The sequence below is a fragment of the Pholis gunnellus genome, assembly GCF_910591455.1.
Source record: "Pholis gunnellus genome assembly, chromosome: 16".
Classification (NCBI taxonomy): Eukaryota; Metazoa; Chordata; class Actinopteri; order Perciformes; family Pholidae; genus Pholis; species Pholis gunnellus.
In genome coordinates, this window is record NC_136543.1 from 21649053 (window position 1) to 21672735 (window position 23683).

At 46.8% G+C, this 23683-nt stretch overlaps 3 protein-coding genes across 3 annotated transcripts in view; 2 read left to right on the forward strand and 1 right to left on the reverse strand.

The window, feature by feature from the left end:
* Nucleotides 1-112: 112 nt before the first annotated feature.
* On the forward strand, nucleotides 113-7955 carry LOC306708498 (uncharacterized protein; the record flags this gene model as incomplete). Its single annotated transcript, XM_079176340.1, has 3 exons — nucleotides 113-588; nucleotides 2281-2719; nucleotides 7907-7955. Exons 1-3 carry the CDS (start codon nucleotides 396-398, stop codon nucleotides 7953-7955), a joined length of 681 nt encoding a protein of 226 aa, XP_079032466.1. The 5' UTR covers nucleotides 113-395.
* Nucleotides 7956-9990: 2035 nt separating this feature from the next.
* On the forward strand, nucleotides 9991-12499 carry LOC306708499 (uncharacterized protein; the record flags this gene model as incomplete). The annotated part of the gene is made up of 2 exons (XM_079176341.1): nucleotides 9991-10291; nucleotides 10925-12499. 2 exons carry the CDS (start codon nucleotides 9991-9993, stop codon nucleotides 11575-11577), a joined length of 954 nt encoding a protein of 317 aa, XP_079032467.1. The 3' UTR covers nucleotides 11578-12499.
* Nucleotides 12500-17470: 4971 nt separating this feature from the next.
* The window catches only part of LOC306707873 (semaphorin-6C-like), a gene marked incomplete at both ends in the record, with an annotated part of 35594 nt that continues 29381 nt past the window's right edge, over nucleotides 17471-23683 (reverse strand). Inside the window, 3 exons of the mRNA XM_079175515.1 lie at nucleotides 17471-18766; nucleotides 18905-19048; nucleotides 19570-19820. Coding sequence (XP_079031641.1) covers nucleotides 17471-18766; nucleotides 18905-19048; nucleotides 19570-19820 — 1691 coding nt within the window. The remainder of the gene's footprint in view (nucleotides 18767-18904; nucleotides 19049-19569; nucleotides 19821-23683) is intronic.

Here is a 23683-nt window from a genome sequence, read left to right on the forward strand (position 1 = left end):
TTTCTTATTGTAGTATGTAGTATTCTAGTGCTTTTATTTTGAAGGTAACATACCACGTATCAGCGGAACCGGATGTTCCTCCATTAGCAACATGGCGTCTAACGTTGTTAGGAACAGCAGCGTCTCTTTGTTGTGTTGGTAAAGTCTCAGTTAGCTCCATCAGTACTGATCCATCAGAGTCTCTGTGTGTCTGGATCAACATGTCTGAATGGACTTTTAGCTGTTCACCTTTTTCTCTGGATGTTTTTCCTCTGACTCATCTCCCGGTAGCCTACAAAGCTATTGAAGTTAGCTTAGCATGCTAGCTGGAAACAGACCGACGGGGACGGAAGTGATCAACACAGCGCTAGTCAGAGTTTAATGAGAGTAAACGGTGTTTGTGTCGTTGTGTGAAAATGTCTAAAGTCCAAATGCTGAGATGTTTAGTCAACCAGCGACTAACTGCGGCTGCTGAAGAGATATTTGGTGTGTTTGAAAGAACGATAGCAGAGTACGAGGAGGAACTTTCTCGTTCCAAAGAGGAGAACGAGCGACAACGGAAACTACTGGACGCTGTTTTCATCCCTCAGCTTCGGCTACACAGAGCAGGTTGGTTCATTAAACACTCAGCATCTTTAAGACACAAAGTAGATGAGATGAGAACGTGCAGCGTGTTCAAATCTAAAATCAGTTCATGTCACATAAGAGAGTTAACGGAATTGTTTCCTGTTCCGGACAGTTTTTTTAGTGAACATTCCTATAAAATCCACATATATTCGGATCAACTTCTATCCTCGTTGTAAACACTGGGTGCTGTTGGTTTTTCGGAGATATTAACTTGTTTCAGAGATTTACCATCAATGCTGTCAACACATCCGGGACCGTAGTTCTGTCCTTCACAATAAGATATCACGCTTCAACAAATGATGCAATAAAATCTCCTTAATTTCCATTTGAGTGTATACCACCACCTGCTGGATGCTTTGTTAAACTCTTCTCATGTCAATCACTTGCAAAACACCAGCTGATGCATGAATTTAACAAGCTGGATGATGGAGGTCTGGTCTCTGCAGGTTGGGAGGCTTTATGAATATCAGAAAAAGCATAAACGTGTTTGTTTACTCTCCATCATGACTAATGTCACCATCATGTCATAATATTGCTTGTTTTCAGATTATATAAAGTATACAGTGGGAGGAGTTTGGGACCCATGGAGGCCACATCCCACTGCTGATGTTGAAGGCTCTAAAATAATAATCATATTTTATTATATTTCTAATCATAAGAGCCACTGTTGGCTTTCAACACATGTACAGAGTCTCTCTCACTCTCAAACACACACACACACACACACACACACACACACACACACACACACACACACACACACACACACATCATTTACTAGATCACTGTGCATGAATATACTTTATGTAGCCTGGCTTATAAAAAAACAAGAACATCTTTTTCTTTCCTTATGTCTGCTGTTACGTTTCAGAGCTACAAACAAACAGCTGCTTACCTTTAACTAGCGCTACGATTCTTTGTTAGTTTTTTCCCGCTGCTTTGAAATGAGTAGGTTGGGCTGGACTCTACTGCCCTGACAGGGGGAGGTGAACCTCACCCATCAGGTGTTCCACCTCGACCAGCCTAGTAGACCGTACTGCTCGAGGCATGATGCTGCCGCTAATGCACGGGTTCTTCAAGAGGCCCTCCATCAGATGCTCGAGTCCAAGACAAGAGGGGCAAAGGTCACGACCGTCTGCAGGCTGAAGAGGAGTCATACAGGTCTCACAGCCGGGAGAGACAAAAACGTTCCAAATACTTTGAAATACTTCATTGGTGTACAAAGGTAATCGACAGCGTCAAATAATGATAATATCATTAATATCGACAATAGCGGTCAGCAAAAAAGAAGACTCCGTCTCTCACCCCCTCTCCTTCCATTCATCAAACTAAACCACGGAACAGCATATATCCCCATTGCTATCCCCAACACCATGTTACTCAATTACCGTCAGTGACCAATCAGGGTGTAGAAAATAGCACAGGCTATACCTGGCTCCTACTCTAATGTTAGAGAAACAAGAACAACTCCTGCAAAGAGAAACTTTGTCTCACAGCCAGGTAAAACACATGTCAGTTTTTAGTTTGTTTGAGTTTGAATGAGGTCTGAATATGTTCTACAAAATGTGCAACATGTCTCCCCACATTATAGGAAAGTAGTGATATCAGTGGATTAGTTAACAACGTGAAATTACAGTTTTCTAAGGTGTGTATGTATTTCATTATTTTGCACAGACGTCCAGCAGCTGTTGGTGGTTAAAGAAGAGCAGCAGGAGTGGAGCTCCAGTCTGGACCAGGAGGACCCAGAGCCCCCACACATTAAAGAGGACCAGGAGGACCCAGAGCCCCCCCACATTAAAGAGGAACAGGAGGAAGTCTGGACCAGTCAGGAGGGAGAGCAGCTTCAAGGTCTGGAGGAGGCTGATATCAAGTTCTCATTCACTCCTGTGAAGAGTGAAGATGATGAAGAGGAAGCTCAGTCCTCACAACTTCATCAAAGACAAACTGAACAGATGGAAACAGAAGCTGATGGAGAGGACTGTGGAGGACCAGAACCAGACAGGAACTATGATCCACATAGACATCCAGAACCAGATACTGATGAGAAGACTGGAGACTCTTCTGAACCTGAGACTGATAACAGTGATGATTGGAAGGAGACCAGAGAACCTCAGTCAGGTTTAAACTCTGTGAATAATGATGAAGTTCCTGTCAGTGATTCAGAATGTAGTGCTGGAGAGAAACTATTTAGCTGCTCTGAGTGTGAGAAAACATTTGGCAAGAGTCAAAATCTGAAGAACCACATGAGAATCCACACAGGAGAGAAACCTTTCAGCTGCTCTGAATGTAGTAAAACTTTCACTGAAAATGGAAGTCTGAAGAACCACATGAGATTGCACACAGGAGAGAAACCTTTCAGCTGCTCAGTCTGTAACAAATCTTTTTCACGTAGTAGAACTTTAAAGGCACACATGGTAACTCACACAGCGGAAAAACTTTTCAGCTGTTCAGAATGTGATAGAGGTTTCACTATAAGTGGAAGTCTGAAGAGACACATGAGAATCCACACAGGAGAGAAACCTTTCAGCTGCTCAGTCTGTGATAAAAGTTTCACTGGAAATGGAGGTCTGAAGAAACACATGAGAATCCACACAGGAGAGAAACCTTTCAGCTGCTCAGTCTGTAACAAATCTTTTGGACGGAGGGACAATTTAAAGAACCACATGTTAACTCACAAAGGAGAGAAACCTTTCAGCTGCTCAGTCTGTGATAAACGTTTCACTGAAGGTGGAGGTCTGAAGAAACACATGAGACTACACACAGGAGAGAAACCTTTCAGCTGCTCAGTCTGTAAGAAATCTTTTTCAAATAGTGAATATTTAAAGGGACACGTGAGATCCCACACAGGAGAGAAACCTTTCAGCTGCTCTGAATGTGGTAAAACGTTCACTGTAAATGGAAGTCTGAAGATCCACATGAGATTGCACACAGGAGAGAAACCTTTCAGCTGCTCTGTGTGTGATAATAGATTTCAGTACAAGTCAGCTCTGAAGTTACACATGAAAGCTCATACAAGAGACAACCGGCTGTAGTGATTCTGTTTGTATACAAAAGGTAAATCTGACACCACACGGCACATAACGCAGGGGAAGAACTATGGTGCTTTTTTCCTGTCTTTATTCAAAAGCATGTTTTAATTTGAGAGCGTTGCTTATTGATTCCACGTTCAGACGCTCACCTGGAAGACAATGTTGTACCTTTTAAAGTTAAATGCATCAATCTGGTGCGTTTTGAGACCAGAACAAGAGGCTGGTTCTATGAAGAACTTTGTAAACAATGTTGTGATCTTCTCTTAGCGGTGGTGGAATGTAAATAAGTACATTAACTTAAGTTTTGTACTTGACATTTTTGAGGTACTTGTACTTTACTTGAGTACCTGCAGCATTAAAGTGACGAACACATTATTGCACAGTGTGCATTTAACGATCATTTTAAAGGGATCATTTCATTAATGTGTAAGCTTATATACCTTTGAGATCAAAACTGTCTAAGACAAGTGTAAGCACATTAAGAATAAGCTTAAACAATATGCTATATGTTTGAAAACACTTTTATATATTTGAAAACACTTTTATATGTTTGAAAACACTTTTATATATTTGAAAACACTTTTATATATTTGAAAACACTTTTATATTTGTAAACACTTCTATATATTCGTAAACACATTTAGTGAAGCTTAAACCATATGCTATGTGCAGTAATCACAATATGTCTCTAAGTGTAAAGTCAGAGTGAGGCAGTGTATTCCACCTGCGCAGGGCCCCCTCATTATCTAATACAAAACAGGAACCAGGTACTCCCCGGTCTTGCCACTGCCTGGTACAAAATAACAGTTTCGACTAAGAAGTAGTTAGGCGACCTTGGCATTAGAATGAACTCTCTAAGCACACACACACACACTGACAAGACTCACCGCTGGAGCAGCAATCCGAGTGCCGGTGAGGACGGACATCCTGTGCACCAATGAGGCTCTCAGAAAGTTTAAACCAAGAGCCGCCTCCACCAATAGTCAACCAATCACAAAAATGCCCTTAAGGACTATATAGTTTTGAGCGCCTTTTCTTTGCGGTCACAGATAGTTTTGATTTAGGTCCGAGCTCGTATTGATCTGCTGCGTCAGAATACTCCTGTTATGAATAAACACTGTTTGATTTTAAGTATTTTGAGTTCAGTCTAGTCTGTGTCCTCTTTCACTAACACAAGTAAATGAAGCAACCTTGGATTGTTTTAAAAAATGTTCACCATTAAATAAATACCTGGACTGATGTTTGACTCGGGGGTGCTGGACAGGAAGGACAAGAAACAAGTTAACTGAAAGAAAACGTGTAAATATTCTAAGAGTTTGTTGATCTTGAGGTAAAATTAGCTTTTGACATTTTTGTCTTTTCTTTTTTTGACTTTTTGAGTAATTCATTGTTGTAACCTTTTATCTACTTTTCATTGTAAGAAGCAAATAAAACTGGTTTGTATTTTGTCCCGTGTTGCTCATCCCCGTGCATCTCGTACCTGGGCCTTCACATGAACCACCGAACCTCCTCATGACGCCACAGCGACGGTTATTATTTGTTTCGTGTAAAAATGTAGCTCAACACCTATAAATACACGAAGTGCAGAGTGCAGATAACGTTACATGAACACGTGACGGGATGCTGCGTCATTAACAGACAATGCGTTCAAAAACCAGCAGAGCTAAAACACGCGTTCCACCGCACACTGAAGAGCACGAGCCATTCAAACATGATTCACATCAGAGGAACAACATGCACCACAGACACGTGACCACAGGAGTAACGCTACGATCACTCCCTCCAGCAAATACACGACTCCATAGTTCCTGTTGCTGACGGATTTATTGGTCAACACCAAGAGAGAAAACGAGTCCACTAGAAAACACGTGAATCTCCAAAGTAGATCACTTAAACACTTAAACTTAACTTTAACACTTTGCGCGGAGTATATAGACTTCTGCCGCTTCACGTGTCTTCTTGTTGCTGTGCACCGACTAAATGTGTCCCCAGAGCAACATAGGACGTAACAATGGTTCCTATCACATATTAAACCAAACAAAAATCCATCTTCATAAAAACAAGTTGTACAAATAATAATATATAGACAAGCATCTTAAAGCTGCTGCAGGTGTAAAAACAAAAGCAGTTGACTTACCACCTTACTTTGACTATTGACATCGTGAGTGAATACTAATTATGAGACTTAATTTATAGTTTGGTTATTGGTCCCTGTTCTCAGGGTGGTGCCCCGTTATTATTAATAATCTTACTGACATTAATAATTCTATTGATGTCAATAATTTAGTTTTTCAAATTTGCTGATAACTCAAACACGCTCCTTTTCATTCCCAACAGTGTTGTGTTGAGAAAGACCTGAACGAATATAAACCGGTCCTTTAAGAACATGTGTTTTTTGTTGCAACCTAAAGGTCTGTGGCTTCAGATAATGAGACACAATATGAAACCAGAACCACAGTTAGACCTGCTGTCAAAAATAACTTGTTAAGTTAGAACCTTAAAAACAGTTTGATGATGTCATTCATCATCATCACTTGTTGAAGAGCCACTTCCACTATGACTGGTCTCAGCTGACATCTTGTTCTAGTAATGACAACAGAGACTTGTGTTCTCAAAGCCTGCTCTGTGGAGACGTGTGGGCCTGTGTTAGGCTGCTGCTTATTACTCTGAGCTCTGCTTTAATCTCACCACAGCAGCTGTGTGGTTGTCTCTGTAGCAGCCTCATCAGCTTCTGATATCATGAAGATCACCACAGTTCACAACTTCACCTTCATTCAGCTTTGCATTCAAGTCTCTCTCTGTTTACACAGAGTTTGTATCTGCTGTCATCAGATCTTCATCCTCCTCCTTCATCTTCCTCACACACTCTACAGCCTCATCAGGACTGACATCACCTTCACTGACTGATGGACCACAATGAGAGTCTGTGGAAGCTAAACACTCTCCTGTCAATCACTTCACTTCTCTACTCGGTTACTCTAACAAATATTCAGCTTTTGTTTTCAGGCAAATCCTGAAACCTTTCAGTGAGTGAACTGACCTCAGAGTCTCCAGTCGACAGTGTGGACTCTCCAGTCCAGCAGACAGCAGCTTCACTCCTGAATCCTTCAGGCTGTTGAGACTCAGGTCCAGCTCTCTCAGATGGGAGGGGTTGGACTTCAGAGCTGAGGCCACAACTTCACAGTGAGTCTCTGAGAGTCCACAGCCAGACAATCTGTCATAACACAAAAATTACAAAATATTATTATGAAAGAGGACAATAAATATCCTGCTTCCTGTTTTGATGAACATTTTCTCTTCGCATCAGTGGTTCAGCTGATCTTATCTCACTGTGTTTCACATGAAACAATAACTCTCATTCCTGCAGATTCTTCATCTTTTGTTGAGGGATCCACCTAAAATGTCTGAGACACACCTCATCCAAAACTTCCTCTCTATCCATTTCCTCAAAGAATGAATTCATTAACTGACTTATCAAATTTAAGATTAAACAAAAACATAGTAACATAGTGAAACTGTGGCAGTGCTGTGTACTGCAGCTGAACTCTGATACTATCTCACACCTCTACCTCCAGCACAGCGAGAACAGGAAGTGAGGCCCTAAAGCTCAGCCATGAAGCGTTCTGTGGTTTATTGATGATAACCTTTAAGAGATATTCTTTCATTTATCAATATGTAATCTTATGTGCTTCTATACTCACTGAATAGTAAAGATGAGTAAATTAGATCATCTTGGTTTAATGTACTCCTGATCAGAGTTATAATAAGAAACAGATGATGCAACAATGGAAACTGTTAAAGAGACATCCTGACTGATGTTCCACTCAGGAAGACCAGACAGGAACCTTCAGGGGGCCAATAATTAAATGTTAACTTAAACAAGTCTGTCATTAATTGTAATACTATGTTCTTTCACGGTGCGTTACTCGTGGGAGTTGGATTGCTGGATTATTTGTGTTTATTAGTGTCACTCGCGCTCAACACCCCAGAGAGGAGAAGGGGCTTCCTCTGAGTAGACAACGTTTCATCAATCATGGCTGAAATAACTGGTATCGCTGCTTAGTACTTGTTGTGGAAGTCCCAGATATCCTGGAACAGACAAAAAGGAATTCAAGGAGCCTTCAAACAACGTATGGAAGGTAAAGGACGTGAGCCAAGCAGTGGGGCACGCTCACATGCACGTTCACCGTCCTGTTTCCAGACATGAAGACATCAGCAGAGAAATGGACAGTCTTACTTTGGACACTTCTGGTCTCACTGGCTGTCTGCAGTCCAGCTCTGGTTCTGGATCTGGACGTCAGCTCCTCCTCAGAATCATGACTCCTCTTCAGCGTTCAGTCTGTCATGAAAATGTTCTTTTATTGAAACTCTCCTGCTTTCATGAACTCTAATCAGCTGCTTTTCCTATCAGGCTGTCTGATGAAACATTTAGTGATCTGTCTGTAGTTTGTTTATAACTAACTCAACACTTCCTGCAGCTCCTTCACAGTAAAAGTCCTCCATTAAAGAGAGCTGATCATGTCCTTTACTGTGTCACAGTGTCTGTGATCAGCTCAGCTTGAGTTGGTTGTGTTTGAACTGAGGTCAGAAGAGGTCTACATGTTGTGGTGGACCAACAGTCTAACACACAGCATGTAACAGTGGAGTCTCAGGTTCAAGTCCACACACTTTCCTTCTTCATGTCTGTTTTCTGTCACTTTCTACTGTCAACTATCAAATGAAGGATCAATTCAAACGTGATGAAAACAGAAGAGCTCCAAATGTACAGTTGACCATTTCCTGTCTGGTTTTTGTCAGCAGAGAACATTTACATCAGTTCTGCTCATGATGTTTGTTCTAGACCTTCAGGATCAACATCTAGACCTTCAGGATCAACATCTGGAGGAGAGAGTCTGAACTCAAAGCTCCACTTACTAAAGATTTAAAGCTTCACACTGAAAGCTCTGAAGCAGGAAGTGAACCTTTGAGCTTCAGCTTTCTTCTCCATATTTGACACAAGTCGTTATTTAAAGAACAAAGTCAAACATCAACACACAGAATGAAGGTGAGCAAAGCTTTTTCACCACATGTTGCTCAGTTATGATGTGAACTGATTCAAGAAGCACCCGGTCGGTCTGAACAGCTGATGAAATATGAGAAATGATTTACACATTTGAAGCACATTCTTCCAGAGTTTGAACACAGTAAAAACTCTCACTGTGTCTTACTGTGTGTCTGAGGCTCCGGGTTCTTTACTGAAGTCTGGAGGATCTTCTTTGGACCGATCACTGTTCACAGACAGACAGATGGATCCTGGAGACTCTGCTCTCCTTCTGCACTGAACTCTGCAAACACCAACATGATTTTATTCAGAATGAATCTTTGATAAATCTTCTGAGGACGAAGACACGTTAGTAGCTCTGAATACACGAACTACTGTTACTGTTAATACTTAGAGGATTCAAAGTGTGTATTAGTACTGCTAGATTACATTACAGCTGTCACTGATACTAAGAGGAAGAGTCTGATTCATGGAAGTTTGTTCGATGTATCATTTAGTCATCAATTACATTTTAACGATCAGAAAAATGAAATATAGAAACAGAAAACGTTACTTTGTGTCTGAGGGTCCAGGTTCTTTACTGAACTCTAGAATAAGACTTCTGGACGATCACTCTGCATAGACAGACAGCCGGAGACTAGAGACTCCTCTTCCTCCTCTTCCTCCTCTTCCTCCTCACAACCACTCATCTTCTGATCTGAAGTCAGTCTGAGAGTTAAACATTAACACTGACTGTGAGAGAGCAGACACAAGAATCAAGACACACAAGTTTGTTCAAGAGTCACACACAAGACCGAGGACACACACACACACACACACACACACACACACACACACACACACACACACACACACACACACACACACACACACGCTTCTGCTCCGGGACTCAAAGTGGAGACGGAACACTTCAGGGTTCTCTTCCTGTCCTCGTGTACCTGATCACATGATCACTGTAGCTCCGCCCCTCTTCATCTACAGGAAGTCAGGTGAGTTCCTGTAGCAGTGTGTTTATTAAGTTTATTTCACTTTATGGTTTTCTTTTGTTTTCCCTTCGTTTGCCTTTATATTGATTTACCTTTTTAATTTAAACTACTACTGTTTATCTGTATCATTGTATTTTCAACTGACGTAAAATATGAATAAAGCAATAATAATAATATATTATAATATGAATGATTATCTGAACGTTGTAAATGTTATGAATGTTTTATAAATAACAGAATAAAAACGTGTATGTAGACCTCCAGTCCAGCAGGTGGCAGTAAACCCACACGTCTAATCCAATGGTTTCCTCTGAAAATCTCACTGAGCATGCGCAAAGAATTTAACCCGGAAGTGAAAGGAGTAAACAACCGACCACGACGCTTCGGGGAGCGAACTTCTCCCGTTCTGTGCCGTCAGTCCGCCGCCGACATGTCTAAGATCGAGATGTTGAGGCTGCTCATCAACCAGCGGCTCACCGCCGCCGCGGAGGAGATCTTCGGGGTGTTCGGGAGAACCTTAGCCGAGTACGAGGAGGTGATCTCCCGCTCCAAGCTGGAGATCGACCGCCAGCGCCGGCTGCTGGACCTCTCCAGGAAGCCGCAGATCTGCCTGCAGGTCAACAGCGCAGGTGAGCAACGTTCACCGACAACGTCTCTGTGACGTTACCGGGTTACCAGCAACACGTGACATAGAAGAGGACCAGCTGACTGCATTGTTTCATTCCAGTTTGTAGAAACTCTAATTACCCAAACGACTCGCGAGGTGTCTCGTGCAGACAGTGAAGCTGCTGTTTGTGAAGTCGCGAGACCTTCAAGCTTCACGTGTTAAAGCTGCGTTCTCTCTCGTGACCAACAGGGGGCGACTCCTCCGGTTCTCTCTTCATTTATCTGTTTATTCATTTCATTTGAATCCTCCAGAAATGAACCTTTACAACCCGATTTACACCACAGGGCAGAAAGTACTGAAGAATACACAAAGTACATCAAAATATACTAAAAGCTTCTATTTATGCAGAAAGAATAATGTTCTTCATCACTTTAACGTTGCAGCTCGTAAAGGTGGGGTACTTCTATTCTGAATACTAATGTGTCATTTAATAATAATAATGAACATGATTCATGAGTTTGTCACTGGAGTACTTGTTACGTTGCACCACGGTAGCAAACTGATGTTAGCGTGTAGCTCGAGGCGCCGCTGTGTCTTTATTTCATGCTTTATGGGGTGAAGTAGAAACTAAACGTGACTCTTCTTCTCTGTTCAGCTCTGTGTGAGCAGCAGGACTGGAGCTCCGGCCTCAGTGACATCGAGCCTCCTCCCATCAAGGAGGAGGAGGAGGAGGAGGAGCTGTGGACCAATCAGCAGGAGGAGGCGTCTCAGACGTCGGAGCAGAACGACGTCAAGTTCGTGTTCTTCCAGAGCGGCGGCGCGACGAGCGAGCGGGACGACGACGACGACCGCATGACCTCCTCGCTCTCAAAGCTCCAGGACCCGGACGACTCGGATCCGGACCCCCAGCCGGGCACCTCGCTGCAGCAGACCGGCTCGGACCCGGACGAGGACGTCCCCCACGCGTCGGGTAACGGCCGGCCGGACTGCGTGGAGCTGGACGCGTCGCTGTCCGAGGTGGTGGACTCGTACATCTGCACCATCTGCGGCCGCGCGTTCGCCCAGCGAGGCCACTGGGCCAAACACGTGCAGGTGCACCGCAAGGTGGACTCCAGAGTGGACAAGTCGTACACGTGCGACATCTGCGGGAAGAGGCTCACGCGGTTCGACGGCTACCAGAAACACTTGAGGATCCACACGGGGGAGAAGCCGTACTGCTGCGACGAGTGCGGCCGCCGGTTCAGCGACAACTCCAACTACAAGCGACACATTCGCACACACGTGGGACAGAAGACGCAGCAGAGCTGAGGCACGAGCGTCCACTAAAGCTGCTCTCCTCCACGCCGGCTGCTTCGCTTTGTTCACAGGTTCCATCAGGTTTGAGCCCCGCTGTAAGAAGTGAAACGCGGGACAGCTCGTTCCCGTGTTGTGGGTCTAAAGGTTTCCTGGTTTCACTTTCACTTTGCTTTGTTTTCTAACCGGACAAACTGAACCGGTCTCCGTTTTGTTCTGCTGCTATTAAACAGGAGGAATAAACGAACGTTCGTATTTATCCACGTCGGTGTGGAAATGGACCAAGACATATTTATATCAAATGTATTTTTCTATATTTTCGTAACATTTCTACACTGGAGGAAAGAGTGAAGCTTTACAGACGTCTGTTCCACTAAACATCTCGTTACCTTCTGTTGAACGCGGGTCGATTGAGTCCCCGGTGCTGCTGCGCCTACATGTCCCAGGATGCATTGCACGTGAGCAGCAAGGACTTTGCACAAAAACTCCTTTTAGTCCGACATAAACTAAATAAACAAGACGATCAAATGATTTAATCTCTTTCACCGAACGAAGAAAACGAGTAATGTGTGAGAATATTCTGTCTCTGCAGTCGTCCTGCTGGTTCATCTTCTGGATCCTGAAGGTTCACACAGACCCGGGACCGTTCAGCGGTCCTGTTCACGAGCAACAGTTCAGCTCTGATGAACACGGCGGCTCACAGGGAGTCACCGGGACGGGCGGTACTCTGACTATTGGTGCTTCTATAAAACATTTACACAATGAGAGATATTAGACAGATGATGGTCAGTAATGTCTAACAGCTGGAACGTCTGATGACATCACAGCAGGGAAAGACGACGCTCGCGTCTCGTTACGATATTTAAAACTTCAGACGATCTCCGGTCTCGTGTCCTGATGTGATGTTCAGATGAAGTCGATGATGCTTCAACAACACTGTACGACGTGAACCAATAAAACCACTTGATTGAAAACTCTTCTTCGTGTTCCTGTCGTTTGTGTTTATATTGTTTCTTTCCGGTCACACGGACGCCGTGGCCGATTGAAATCATTGATCATCACTTAGAGATGTTAAAACGGTTAAATATGTTTAAACTCTGTGACTTTAGCTGAGAGGTGAATCAGGATCTCAACAGAACTCGTCTTTACGTACAAACGTCTCCAATCAGCTGTTTGTCTTCATCGATCGATAAAAAGCTCTTCAGGGATTTTAAATGATCTGAAATCAAATTAGACGAATAGAAACCAAACATTTGCAGAATGTCACTTTCACCCTTCTGACATAAAATATACATTTGTAGAAATGTGAACACGAGGCTGAACGTGGTCCGTGAAGAGATCAACTCGTTGACGTTCTGTTCCTCCAGCAGGTGGCAGCGCAGCGCTTTGTTTCACAGCTTCTAGTGAACCAACACGTCATCATGTTTGTTTTAGGAGCTTCATTATTCAACACGTCAGCTGATAAAACGTCACCAAGAGAGTCCATGAATTAAAATATTCTGTATTTACTCTAAATGAGAAACATCTTGAGTTTCCTGAAGGACTTCTGGAACATTTGAATCTCTTCTGAACTCAACTTGTAAAACACAATCAGTGACTCACAACCATTGTAAATGTAGCAGAAATGCTGTTTGTCCTGTTGGCTCCATTAGCTGCTGGCTCAGCTGTCTCCATGTTTGTTTCTGAGGACTTCCTTTAGGAGACCTGACCAACCTCAGGGATTCCTTAAATCCTCAACCTGTAGAGGACCAGATTCAGTAAAGAACTCCTGGGACCTCAAGGACCTCAGATGCTGCATCTAGTCTTACTGAAACCTCTGAGGAAACGTCAGAACCACAACGCTGACCGTATGAAGACCTTCATCTAGTCCGCTGTATTAAGGACCCGTCTACTAACACTCATTTATATCCTTTCATTCATTTGGAATGAGAAGAACACGACCTCCATGAAGCTGGAGGTCTTTAAATCTTCTGACGATGACAGCAGAATATGAAACACGCTGTTCACTGTAACCAGCTGGTGATGGAGGGAAAGATTCCCTTTGTTCAGTTTGTTTCACTCTGTGAGGAACCTCCGGATCTACTGGTGTCTTTCAAACATCGCTTTGACCCCCATAAGGACCCCTCAAGAACCCCACCAGGAGACTGACTTTGAAAATGACCTCTGGAATGCCCTCAGGATATCTTGGAAGAGCCCCAAAGATTCTCAGAACACGTTTAGAGTTCTGGAATGGAAACAAGTCACTCCTACGACTTCCTCAGGCATCTCTGGATCCCCATCAAGAACCACAAGGACCCCTGGAACCACTCACCCAAGGAACTCATGAACTCAAGAACTACTGGTCCCCTGAAATGTCTTCAAACACCCATAAGGCCTCCTGGAACCCTCCAAGAACTCCTGAACCCGCCCACACTTAAGACGTTTTGTCGAGGGGTCGTGGACTCTTGTAACTCAGGTCCTCAGTCCTCTTGAAACATCCTGAAGACCTTGAACCCCATTCCAGGACTCGTGCAACTTTCAGAATAATCCTGAAGGGAGTAGACCCTCCTGGACTAGAAACCCTCAGATGACCCTGAACAAAACCGAAGCGCTGCACTCAGAGAAGTGTTCCACAGTCGCCTTTATTTACACGTCATCCACATGTTAAGAACAGCAGTAAGGTAAACAGAAGAGCTTTTGACATTATTACATTGTCGTTCTGGTGTGGCCCACCGGGTGGCGCTGTGAGTCCATCATCAGTGATGCCCCCCCCCCCCCCCCCCCCGACAGAGAGCACGTTTAGAGGACGAGAACGGAGAACCACCAAATGAATAAACTAATTTATTTTCAAGGTTACAAGTGCATCTTCATACAGAAACCTGTTTTTATTCTAAAAGGAGTCGACGTGTTTGTGTTCTGCAGCAGCACCCGGTGGAACCCTCGAGGACCAGCGAGGCCTTCAGACCACATGAGCAGCAGCTGCTCCGACTCGTTCCTCACGTTGTCTTTGTGTCTCTGAACGCAGACTCTTCTGTTCCAGCCTCTCTGGAACCAGGACTCAGAGCTGATGCAGGTCCTGTTCTACTCGTTACCCAGTTACTAAATTCGGGCTGCAACCAATTAATGTTTCCATGTTTTTTATTCATTAATCTGTTGAATATTTGTGTTATTAGTTAATTAAAATGTGTCATAAATAAAATGACTCAGTTTCCTGAGAATCATCTTTACGTTGATTCATTCTCATGTCGGTCAGTAACCAAGAGTTCAAACTTTGTTCCTTCATGTTGTTTATCAAAATGTTATTTTGTGACGCAGTTACAAAAAACTGAATTGGATGTTTGTTAGATTTGAACATATTTCAGCTGAACGCTCCTCCAGGTTCAGAGTCTCTGCATGTTGACTCCAGACCAGCAGGACGTTCCTCCAAACCTCATCAGATTCAGAGACCAGAACCACGCTGAGCTCCGATGGACCCGCTCCAGTGAGACGGGAGATTCAGGTCGGCGATGAAAGCGGATGATGTAACCTCCTCAGACCCCCCCCCCCCCCCCCCCCCCCCCCACATGAAGGAGAATCAATATCCGACCGCTGCTCCGTCCTCTTATTGAATCTGAACAGAAGCATCACTCAGTCTGCTTTGAAAACGCCAAGAATATAAAAATACCCCCCCCCCCCCCCCCCCCCCACACACACACACACACACACACACACACACACACCAGCCCCGTCCGTCCGTCCATCCGGTGCTGCTGGACTCAAAGTTGCATCATTTGGTGCAGAGATAGTTCAGTAACTGCTGCAGCATCACCGCGGCTTCATTATTGCTTAATCTGTGCCGTGTGTGTGTGTGTGTGTGTGTGTGTGTGTGTGTGTGTGTGTGTGTGTGTGTGTGTGTGTGTGTGAGTGTGTGTGTGTGTGTGTGTGTGTGTGTGTGTGTGTGTGTGTGTCCGGCAGAGCGACTCAGATGAAACTAAGACCTGCAGCAGTGTGTGTGTGTGTGTGTGTGTGTGTGTGTGTGTGTGTGTGTGTGTGTGTGTGTGTGTGTGTGTCCGGCAGAGCGACTCAGATGAAACTAAGACCTGCAGCTGATGTTTATCTGCTTCACAGCTGGAACCAGAAAGTTGAACTGAGCCGCGTTGTGTTCGGACGGTTCAGAACTCGTCTTGACTCAAACAGACAGCGAGTCCACGGAGGTCTACGGAGGTCCACGGAGGTCCACGGAGGTCTACGGAGGTCCACGGAGGTCTACGGAGGTCCACGGAGGTCTACGGAGGTCCACGGAGGTCTACAGAGGTCCACGGAGGTCCATGCTGAGCCTCCACATTACTGCAGACCATCACTTTAGAAGAGTTTCCTTCCTTCCAGATATTTGCCTCTTTCGTTTGTGAGTCAGCTGAATATAGTTTGAACTCTACATGATCAAACTAAACTGTGCAGGTTTGTTTGTGATCTGGTTTAGTGTTTCTGTGGATTCATCTCATTCACTCACATCTTCTCTGCTCCTAACATCATGTATCTGGTGGTGTGGTCGGCAGTAATGTGTTGCAGCTGAAGCGTGCAGAGCAGCAGCTCCTCTAGAGGGTTTGAGTCTCGTAACAGTTCCAGAGTGTCTCTGCAGTCAAAGCTGCACACAGGAGGTCAACTCTGCCAGCTTCAGGTCCAGGCAGCTCGCCGTGTTATTTACAGCTCTGCAGACTCGTTATTGCTGTCGCTGGCAGCGTTGCTGCTCTGCTGCCGCCCTGCGTGTTTCACCGTTTGACCTCTGACCTCTCCAACACTAAGAAGCGTCCTCAGCACGGACACCAGACCAACGCGGAGGTGAAAGGAAAACAAGGAGAACAGCAGATTCTCTTCACCGTGTTCCTCACATGCAGCCGACGCTGAACGTCAGCAGGAGATCTGTGGTTACAAACAGCTGATGTGAAGTAAACGAGTCGGGACCGGACGTCCTGCCTCCTGCAGCTGAAGGGTCGACTCAACCTTTATTGCTTATTTTGTCCTTTTGACGTGTTTGAACATATAAATCGTGCCTCGTGGTTAAACGTGGTCTTCAGAGAGAGAACGGGTCAAACATCTCATCGGATTGATAAAGATTCAGCGCTGAGCTTCTGGAGCTCCTCACAGAGAGTGAAGAGAGCAAATTAATATTAATTCAAGAACATCAATGAAGTGGTTTGAACATAGAAGTTGCTAAATGAAAGTTCTGAGAGCACGACCTGCTGATCCTTCATCCTGCTGGACTCCGCTCACAGCATCAGTGTTAGATACCAATGTGGTACAAAAGAAGAACATTCATCAGAGACGGGTTTCCTCCTGCAGCTCATGTGTTCAACACTCTCCGTCTCCTGAACGTCGGACGTGAGAACTGAAACCGATGTGGAGGTTTTTTTGGAGAGAGAACTCTTTTCAATTTCAATATTTTCTGGCCCAGATTCAGAGAGACGCCACCGTTTGACTCTCTCTGGCCTCGTGCCACGGAGCCACAACCGGGGACATGAGATCAAAGCGCTCACAAGAAAACTGCATTAATCAAGGATTCTCTTTCTCTGTTAGAGCCTTCGGGGACTTCTTTTGAATCAGGAACACGTCTCGTCCTCCTTTCGGAACGTTTCTCAGACGCGTCTGAGACACTTCTGCCCACAGTCTGTCACGAAGGAACGAGTCAGAGACGGCGTCGAGTCCGCCGATCCTCACGAGTGTCTCTGCGGCGCTCTGCTCTGTGACTCAGAGCGGCGGCGTCCTCTCAGCAGGAAGAACGACTGAAGGGCGGTCACGAGGAGCGACGGGAACCAGAAAGCTCAAAGTCTCCTTTGTGTCCTTTCGTCCCATCAACGCTCTCGTTTTGTCTTTTCTCAGAAGCCCTGCGGACGTCTGCGAGCGCTCAGCAGCAGCGGCCATGTTGGAACGGCGCCGCCTCCTCCTTACAGTCTCAGTAGTTGTATTTTCCCGCCCTGGCTACCGGCGACGCCGCCGCGTTCGGGAGAAACAGCGGTTTTGGCGGGACTTGGGGTTTGAGCGACGCCGTTCTCCGGACGACCGCCGCCCGCTGCGCGTGAGGCCCCTCGCTGTAGCTGTGCTGCCGCGTCAGGCAAGCGCCGCCGACCGACGGCCGCTGGCCCTCGCCATCGGCGTTCGTGTTGGCGTTGGGGGGGCCGTTGCTGCTGCTGTTGGTGTTCATCCTGGCGAGGAAGTGTGCGTGCTGCCCCCCCCCCCGCTGGTTGAAGCCGTGGTGGCGCGGCACGGCGCCCATCTTGATGAGCGAGTGGCGCTGGTGGGACAGGTGGCGGGTCACCGAGGCGTCGCTCTCTCCGGGCCTCTCCGGAATCACCTGCTGCTGGAGCGGCGTGGAGGAGGAGGAGGAGGAGGAGGACGGGATGGAGGTGGAGGAGGTGGGGTTGTTGGAGGACGAGGAGGAGGAGGAAGCGGAGGAGGAGGAGGAGTTGTGGACGGGAGCGTCGGGGCGTTTGAGGAGGCCGTCCCTCGGCAGCGTGGAGGTGCTGTAGTACGGAGCGGACTCCGTCTCGGGGATCTGCTGCTGGTGATGCTGACCGCCGCCGCCGCCGCTGCTGTTGTTGTTGTGGTGGTTGCTATGGTGATGGCTGTGGTTGTAGTGGTGGGTGCGGGTCTGGCCGTGAGGATTGTGATGATGATGATGAGGATGAGGGTGATGATGATGTCCCCCGGAGGAGGACGAGGAGGAGGTGAGGACCTTGATGCCTCCGGTCCCCGACGCGCTGACCTCGTGGATGTGTCTGAGCAGCTCGTCCAGCGCCGACACGTCCACCGCCGTCTGGGGGAGCGACTGCTGCGAGCGGTGGTGATGGGGGACTCCTCCTCCTCCTCCTCCTCCTCCTCCTCCTCCTCCTCCTCCTCCTCCTCCTGCTGCCGCTCGCTCCTCATTCAACACCTTCCTGTCCTCGGGGAGGTGCAGTGAAGTGGAGGAGGCGCTGGCCCCGTGGGCCGCTCCGTTGCTCAAACCGTTGCCGTGATGGTGAGAGAACGGGAACACCTGCTGGCTCACCGAGTTCCCCACGACGGCCATGAAGCCCAGACCGGACCCGGAGCAGCCGGGTCCTGGTCTGGGGTTGCTGTCCTTGGCGTTGTTGCAGTTCTGGTTCTTCTCGTACTGGTGGTGCCGCAGGGCCTTCATGTTCTTGATGGGAAGCTCCGGGGTGGAGTCGGGCGTGGGCAGACCGGACAGCTCTCCATCCGCCTGAGACAGAGACTGGACAGAGGTCAGAGGTCAGAGGTCAGCAAAACACCGTCTGCTAGCTCGCTGCTCTCGCTGCTCATATACATGCAGTGAATTAAAACAAATAAGAGCTACGAGTGAGGAGAGGTCTTTATATGATAGTGATGAGACGAGCCGTCCTACCTGGGACAGGCTGAGGTCGGGGTCCCCCGGCTGGAGGCCCCGGTGAGCCGGGCTGTGGAGGCGGGGCTCCGCCCGGCCGTTGGGGATGAAGGAGCTGTACATCCTCGGGGTGGACGCGTCCAGTTTGTCCTCCTGCAGGACGACGAAACACAAGAAGAAGAAGATCTTTGAAGCCCTGAAGGTTTCTCATGTTTCACTCTAACAGCTGCTTAACGGACGTTTCTCAAACTTCTTCGTCCGTTAAATTATTAGAACGAATATTTCTACTCTTCTGTGTGTTTATTGTTTTTGGAACATGAATATATTTCACAGCAGCTGTTCTCAAGCGTCTTTCTTCTACCAATCCCACAATGCAACGCTGCACATGGTACAGACAGTGACCGTACGTTTCTTCAGAGCTTCCTGACGTTTGAATGATTCGTATTTTATCAAAGTATTTGAAGCTCGTTTCAGAGCAAACAGGTCAACTTTGTGTACTTTAAAGTTATTTGTTTGCTGAACGTATGTGAATATGTGTTTAATAATGTTTTTCTATTGAAACAAGCGTTGCAGTGACGCTGCATCGACTAGTTTTAGTGCCACAGACCGACTAGAGTTCACAGAGTTCATAGAGTTCACAGAGTTCATAGAGTCTACGTAACGCGTCCGCTCACCTTCGGCTGTCCGTCCAGCAGCCCGTTGAGCTTGGCGAGCGACCTCAGCGACAGGGCGTGAGGCAGCGAGGCCTCGGGGTCTTTGCCGAGCCTCCTCGCCCGCTGAGCGGCGCTGCGGCCGCAGTAACACGACACCAGGAAGCCCGACAAGATGGCGCCCAGGAAGAACGCCACCAGCACGCAGGCGATCAGCAGCGTGTAGTGGACGTTAGCGCCGGAGCTCTGGTCCAACTCTGGGAGACGACGGACGCCTGGAGGACAAAAGAAGGATTACACTCTGAAGAAGGGAGGAAGAGACAGAGACGAGGATGAGACTTAATGAGGAAGAGGTGAGAACACAAGATGGTGGAGGAGGAGAAGAAGGGAAGAGGGAGAACAGGAGGAGGAGGAGAAGAAGTGATGACAGGAGACAGGATGGAGGGATGAAGAGGAGAGAAGATGAAAGACTTTATTGTTTGGCCGCGTTCACCTCATCGTCCAGAAACAAGATCAAAGCCGCTCACACACAATGAGTCATCAGTCTGTCCAACACACACACACACACACACACACACACACACACACACAGAGAGACACACACACGCACACACACACACAGAGACACACACACACACACACACACACACACACACACACGCGCGCGCGCACACACGCGCGCACACACACGCACACACACACACAGAGACACACACACACACACACACACACACACACACACACACACACACACACACACACACACACACACACACACACGCACACGCGCGCACACACACGCGCGCACACACACACACACACACACACACACGCGCACACACACACACACACACACACGCGCACACACACACACACACACACACACACACACACACACACAGAGACACACACACACACACACACACACACACACACACACACACACACACACACACACACACACACGTTTGTGTGATTTAAACTAAACTATGATTTTTGTCATCATACAATGAAAAGTGGTGGTAAAGTTGTTCATGAAGTCTGACAACAGAACTCCTCCAGATGTTGATGTAGTTGATGTAGAACTCCATGAAGTCAGAGTATATATAATATAATATATATATATATATATATAATATATAATAGTATCGTGTTCATAGTGTAGCAGACAGAGTGAGCTTTAACATGTAATGAGACATTAACCATCTACAGTGGTCATTAAGTCTTTATCAGGATTACTGCTCGTGTGTGTGTGTGTGTGTGTGTGTGTGTGTGTGTCGTGTGTGTGTGTGTGTGTGTTGTGCGTCTAGCTGCCGGTGAAGCAGCCTCTCTGCTGCTCTAGTTTGCTGGAGTCGGAGGGCACCTGAAGGCAGCACTGAGCCACTTTAGCAGATGAGCGCGGTGACTTTGAGGCGGCGTGTGTTTGCTTTAACCTCCGCTTCGTCCTGACGGATTGATTCCAGCGTCACAGCAGCCGTTTCTCATCACGCCGGCCTGCTTCACATTCACAGCGACGCGCTCACACCTGGCAGCCTGCGGCCTGAGTGACAGCTTGATTTACCTGCCGACACTCACGGCGTTCTACGCGCTCTACGGCGGTCTGAGCGGCCTCGGCTGCAGGAGGACGTCTCCTGAGAATCTCTCAGCTTCATTCCTGCAGGTTAAGGCCAGAGATCGTGTCTGTGTCGGACGTTGATGGATTATTTATTAAAAACCTGTTTTCTGTGATCAACTGTTCACAGCAGGAGAGAAGAAGAAGAGCAGGACTGAGACACAGACACTGAGGTTCCACACGGTCCCACTCGGTGCTGGTTTTACATGTGAGCAGGACGAGGACTTCAGACGGGCATGAAGGCCTCTGTGCACATGCTGGGACACGTTGTGGATACCTGGCTTTGTTGAACACGTGTTCCATCACATGCTTTCTGCTGTGTGTCTGCAGCTCTTCCTCTTGCTGTGTGTGTGTTGGTGAAGTTAAGAAGCTGCATGTTATTATTTCACAGCCTGGTCAGACGGAGCAGCATGTCCCCGAAAAACCTGATCAAAGAGCCCAAAAATACCCCGAGAAACAAAAGGCTAATTTCATGCCCTGCCCCGTCGGCCGTCCGGGGGCTTGATTCCCAGCTGCTCGCTCGCTGCAGGACTCCAACTGGCAACCGCCTCCGACCTCAGAGCCAGCGCCGCCGCCGCCTCTGAGGCTTCGCTTTGATACGAGACGCCACGGAACAAATTCCTCTTTTATGCAAAAATACTGTTGAAATAGAGCAAGTAGTCATTACACGTCCAGTCAGGATTAACACACACACACACACACACACACACACACACACTCACACACACACACACACACACACACACACACATCCCTGTGTTTAACAGAGACAATTTCATGTTCGTTATTTCCACTCTTTCATCTCCGTCCTTCACTCTGACAGTTATAAATAGGATGATGGAGACACAGAAAAATATTATGCTAATTACAGCCCGACATGGAAACGTTTCATTCTCTCTCTCTCTCTCTCTCTCTCTCTCTCTCTCTCTCTCTCTCTCTCTCTCTCTCTCTCTCTCTCTCTCTCTCTCTCTCTCTCTCTCTCTCTCTCTCTCTCTCTCTCTATGGAGGGTGAGATCTTCTTCAGTACCTTCCTCCTCCTCTTGTATCTGTTATCCTCTCCTCTCTCCTCTTCATTAACTTAAATCGATACATAAGTACTTCCTGTCTTCGAAAAATCAACGAGTTAAACCCAGAAAATGACGAATGACCAAATGCCTCAGTGACATCATCGATGTTTGTGATGTGGACAAACAGCGGAGGGAATCATGTGACGTGGTGGAAAGCTCCCATTCCAATGAAAATCCCTTTGAAATGTACTTTCAATGGCAGTGATGAACTGGTACCAGTACCAGTACCAGTACCAGTACCAGTACCGGTACCAGTACCAGTACCAGTATAACCAGTATACACCGACACCAAGAGAGCGCTTCATTCGATACCCGTCATGTGAGTGGAAGCTGTGCGTCCCACTCGTTAGCTAATCGCCGCTAGCTAACCACTCATACAGTTTGTCAGCACTGTTAGAGCTGTTAGCGCTGTTAGCGCTGTTAGCACTGTTAGCACTGTTAGCACTGTTAGTGCTGTTAGCACTGTTAGTGCTGTTAGCGCTGTTAGCCGCTCAGATACATGTGTGTTTAAAGCCTCTTGTTGGGCAAACTATCCCAGATTTATGGGTTGTAGCTGCTGCGACATGTTGCATTAAATCGCTTGCCATGATTGGCTGCCGGCAAAACCATACAAATAATTATTGTTTCTCGAATCCACCCTGACCTCTGACCTCATCACTTCCTCAGTTGCTCCTGACAGTTTTCATTCATCCTTTTGATGAATTGGCTGTTTGTATCTGATGTCGGCCCGTCAAAGGGAGGAGAGACTAAAACAGAGAAGTCACGGCGCAGGAGTGATAGCGAGGATAGAACTTGCTGAGAGCGTGATAAGGAATAACAGCCCTCGTCCCTGAAGTATTCAGGATGACATAACCCAGCGGAGGACAAGAGGGATGACGAGTTCAGTTCCTTTCTTAGACGGCAACACAGATCGCTGCTCAGACTCAAAGTGTTACAACAGATGAACAACAAGTTTAAGAGCTCGTCTCCTCCGACTGACTCCGTCTACCATCAAATAAAGACAGCGTCGCACCTCCACATTCTGCTCAAAGGGAACTGTGGCTTTAAGACCGACGCTCCACGAGCTGAAGTCAAGCTCCAGAAACTTCTACCCTATTAGCTCTCTCTCTCTCTCTCTCTCTCTCTCTCTCTCTCTCTGTCTCTCTCTCTCTCTCTGTCTCTCTCTCTCTCTCTCTCTCTCTCTCTGTCTCGCCCACTCGTTCTCCATCAGCTCCATTGGTATTCACATGAAGGCAGACAGCAGTGACAGAGAGAGAAAGAGCAACGAGGGCACGAGAGAAAGCAATGACAACGAGATGAAGGAGAGAGAGAGAGAGAAATGTTAGAAATGAAAGAATGTCTGTGTGTGTGTGTGTGTGTGTGTGTGTGTGTGTGTGTGGAGAGAGCGAGTGAGGAAAGAGAGAGACCTTGTCAAGTTTGACTTTTTCGCTTCGCCACCGAAAATGTTGGTAACACACAC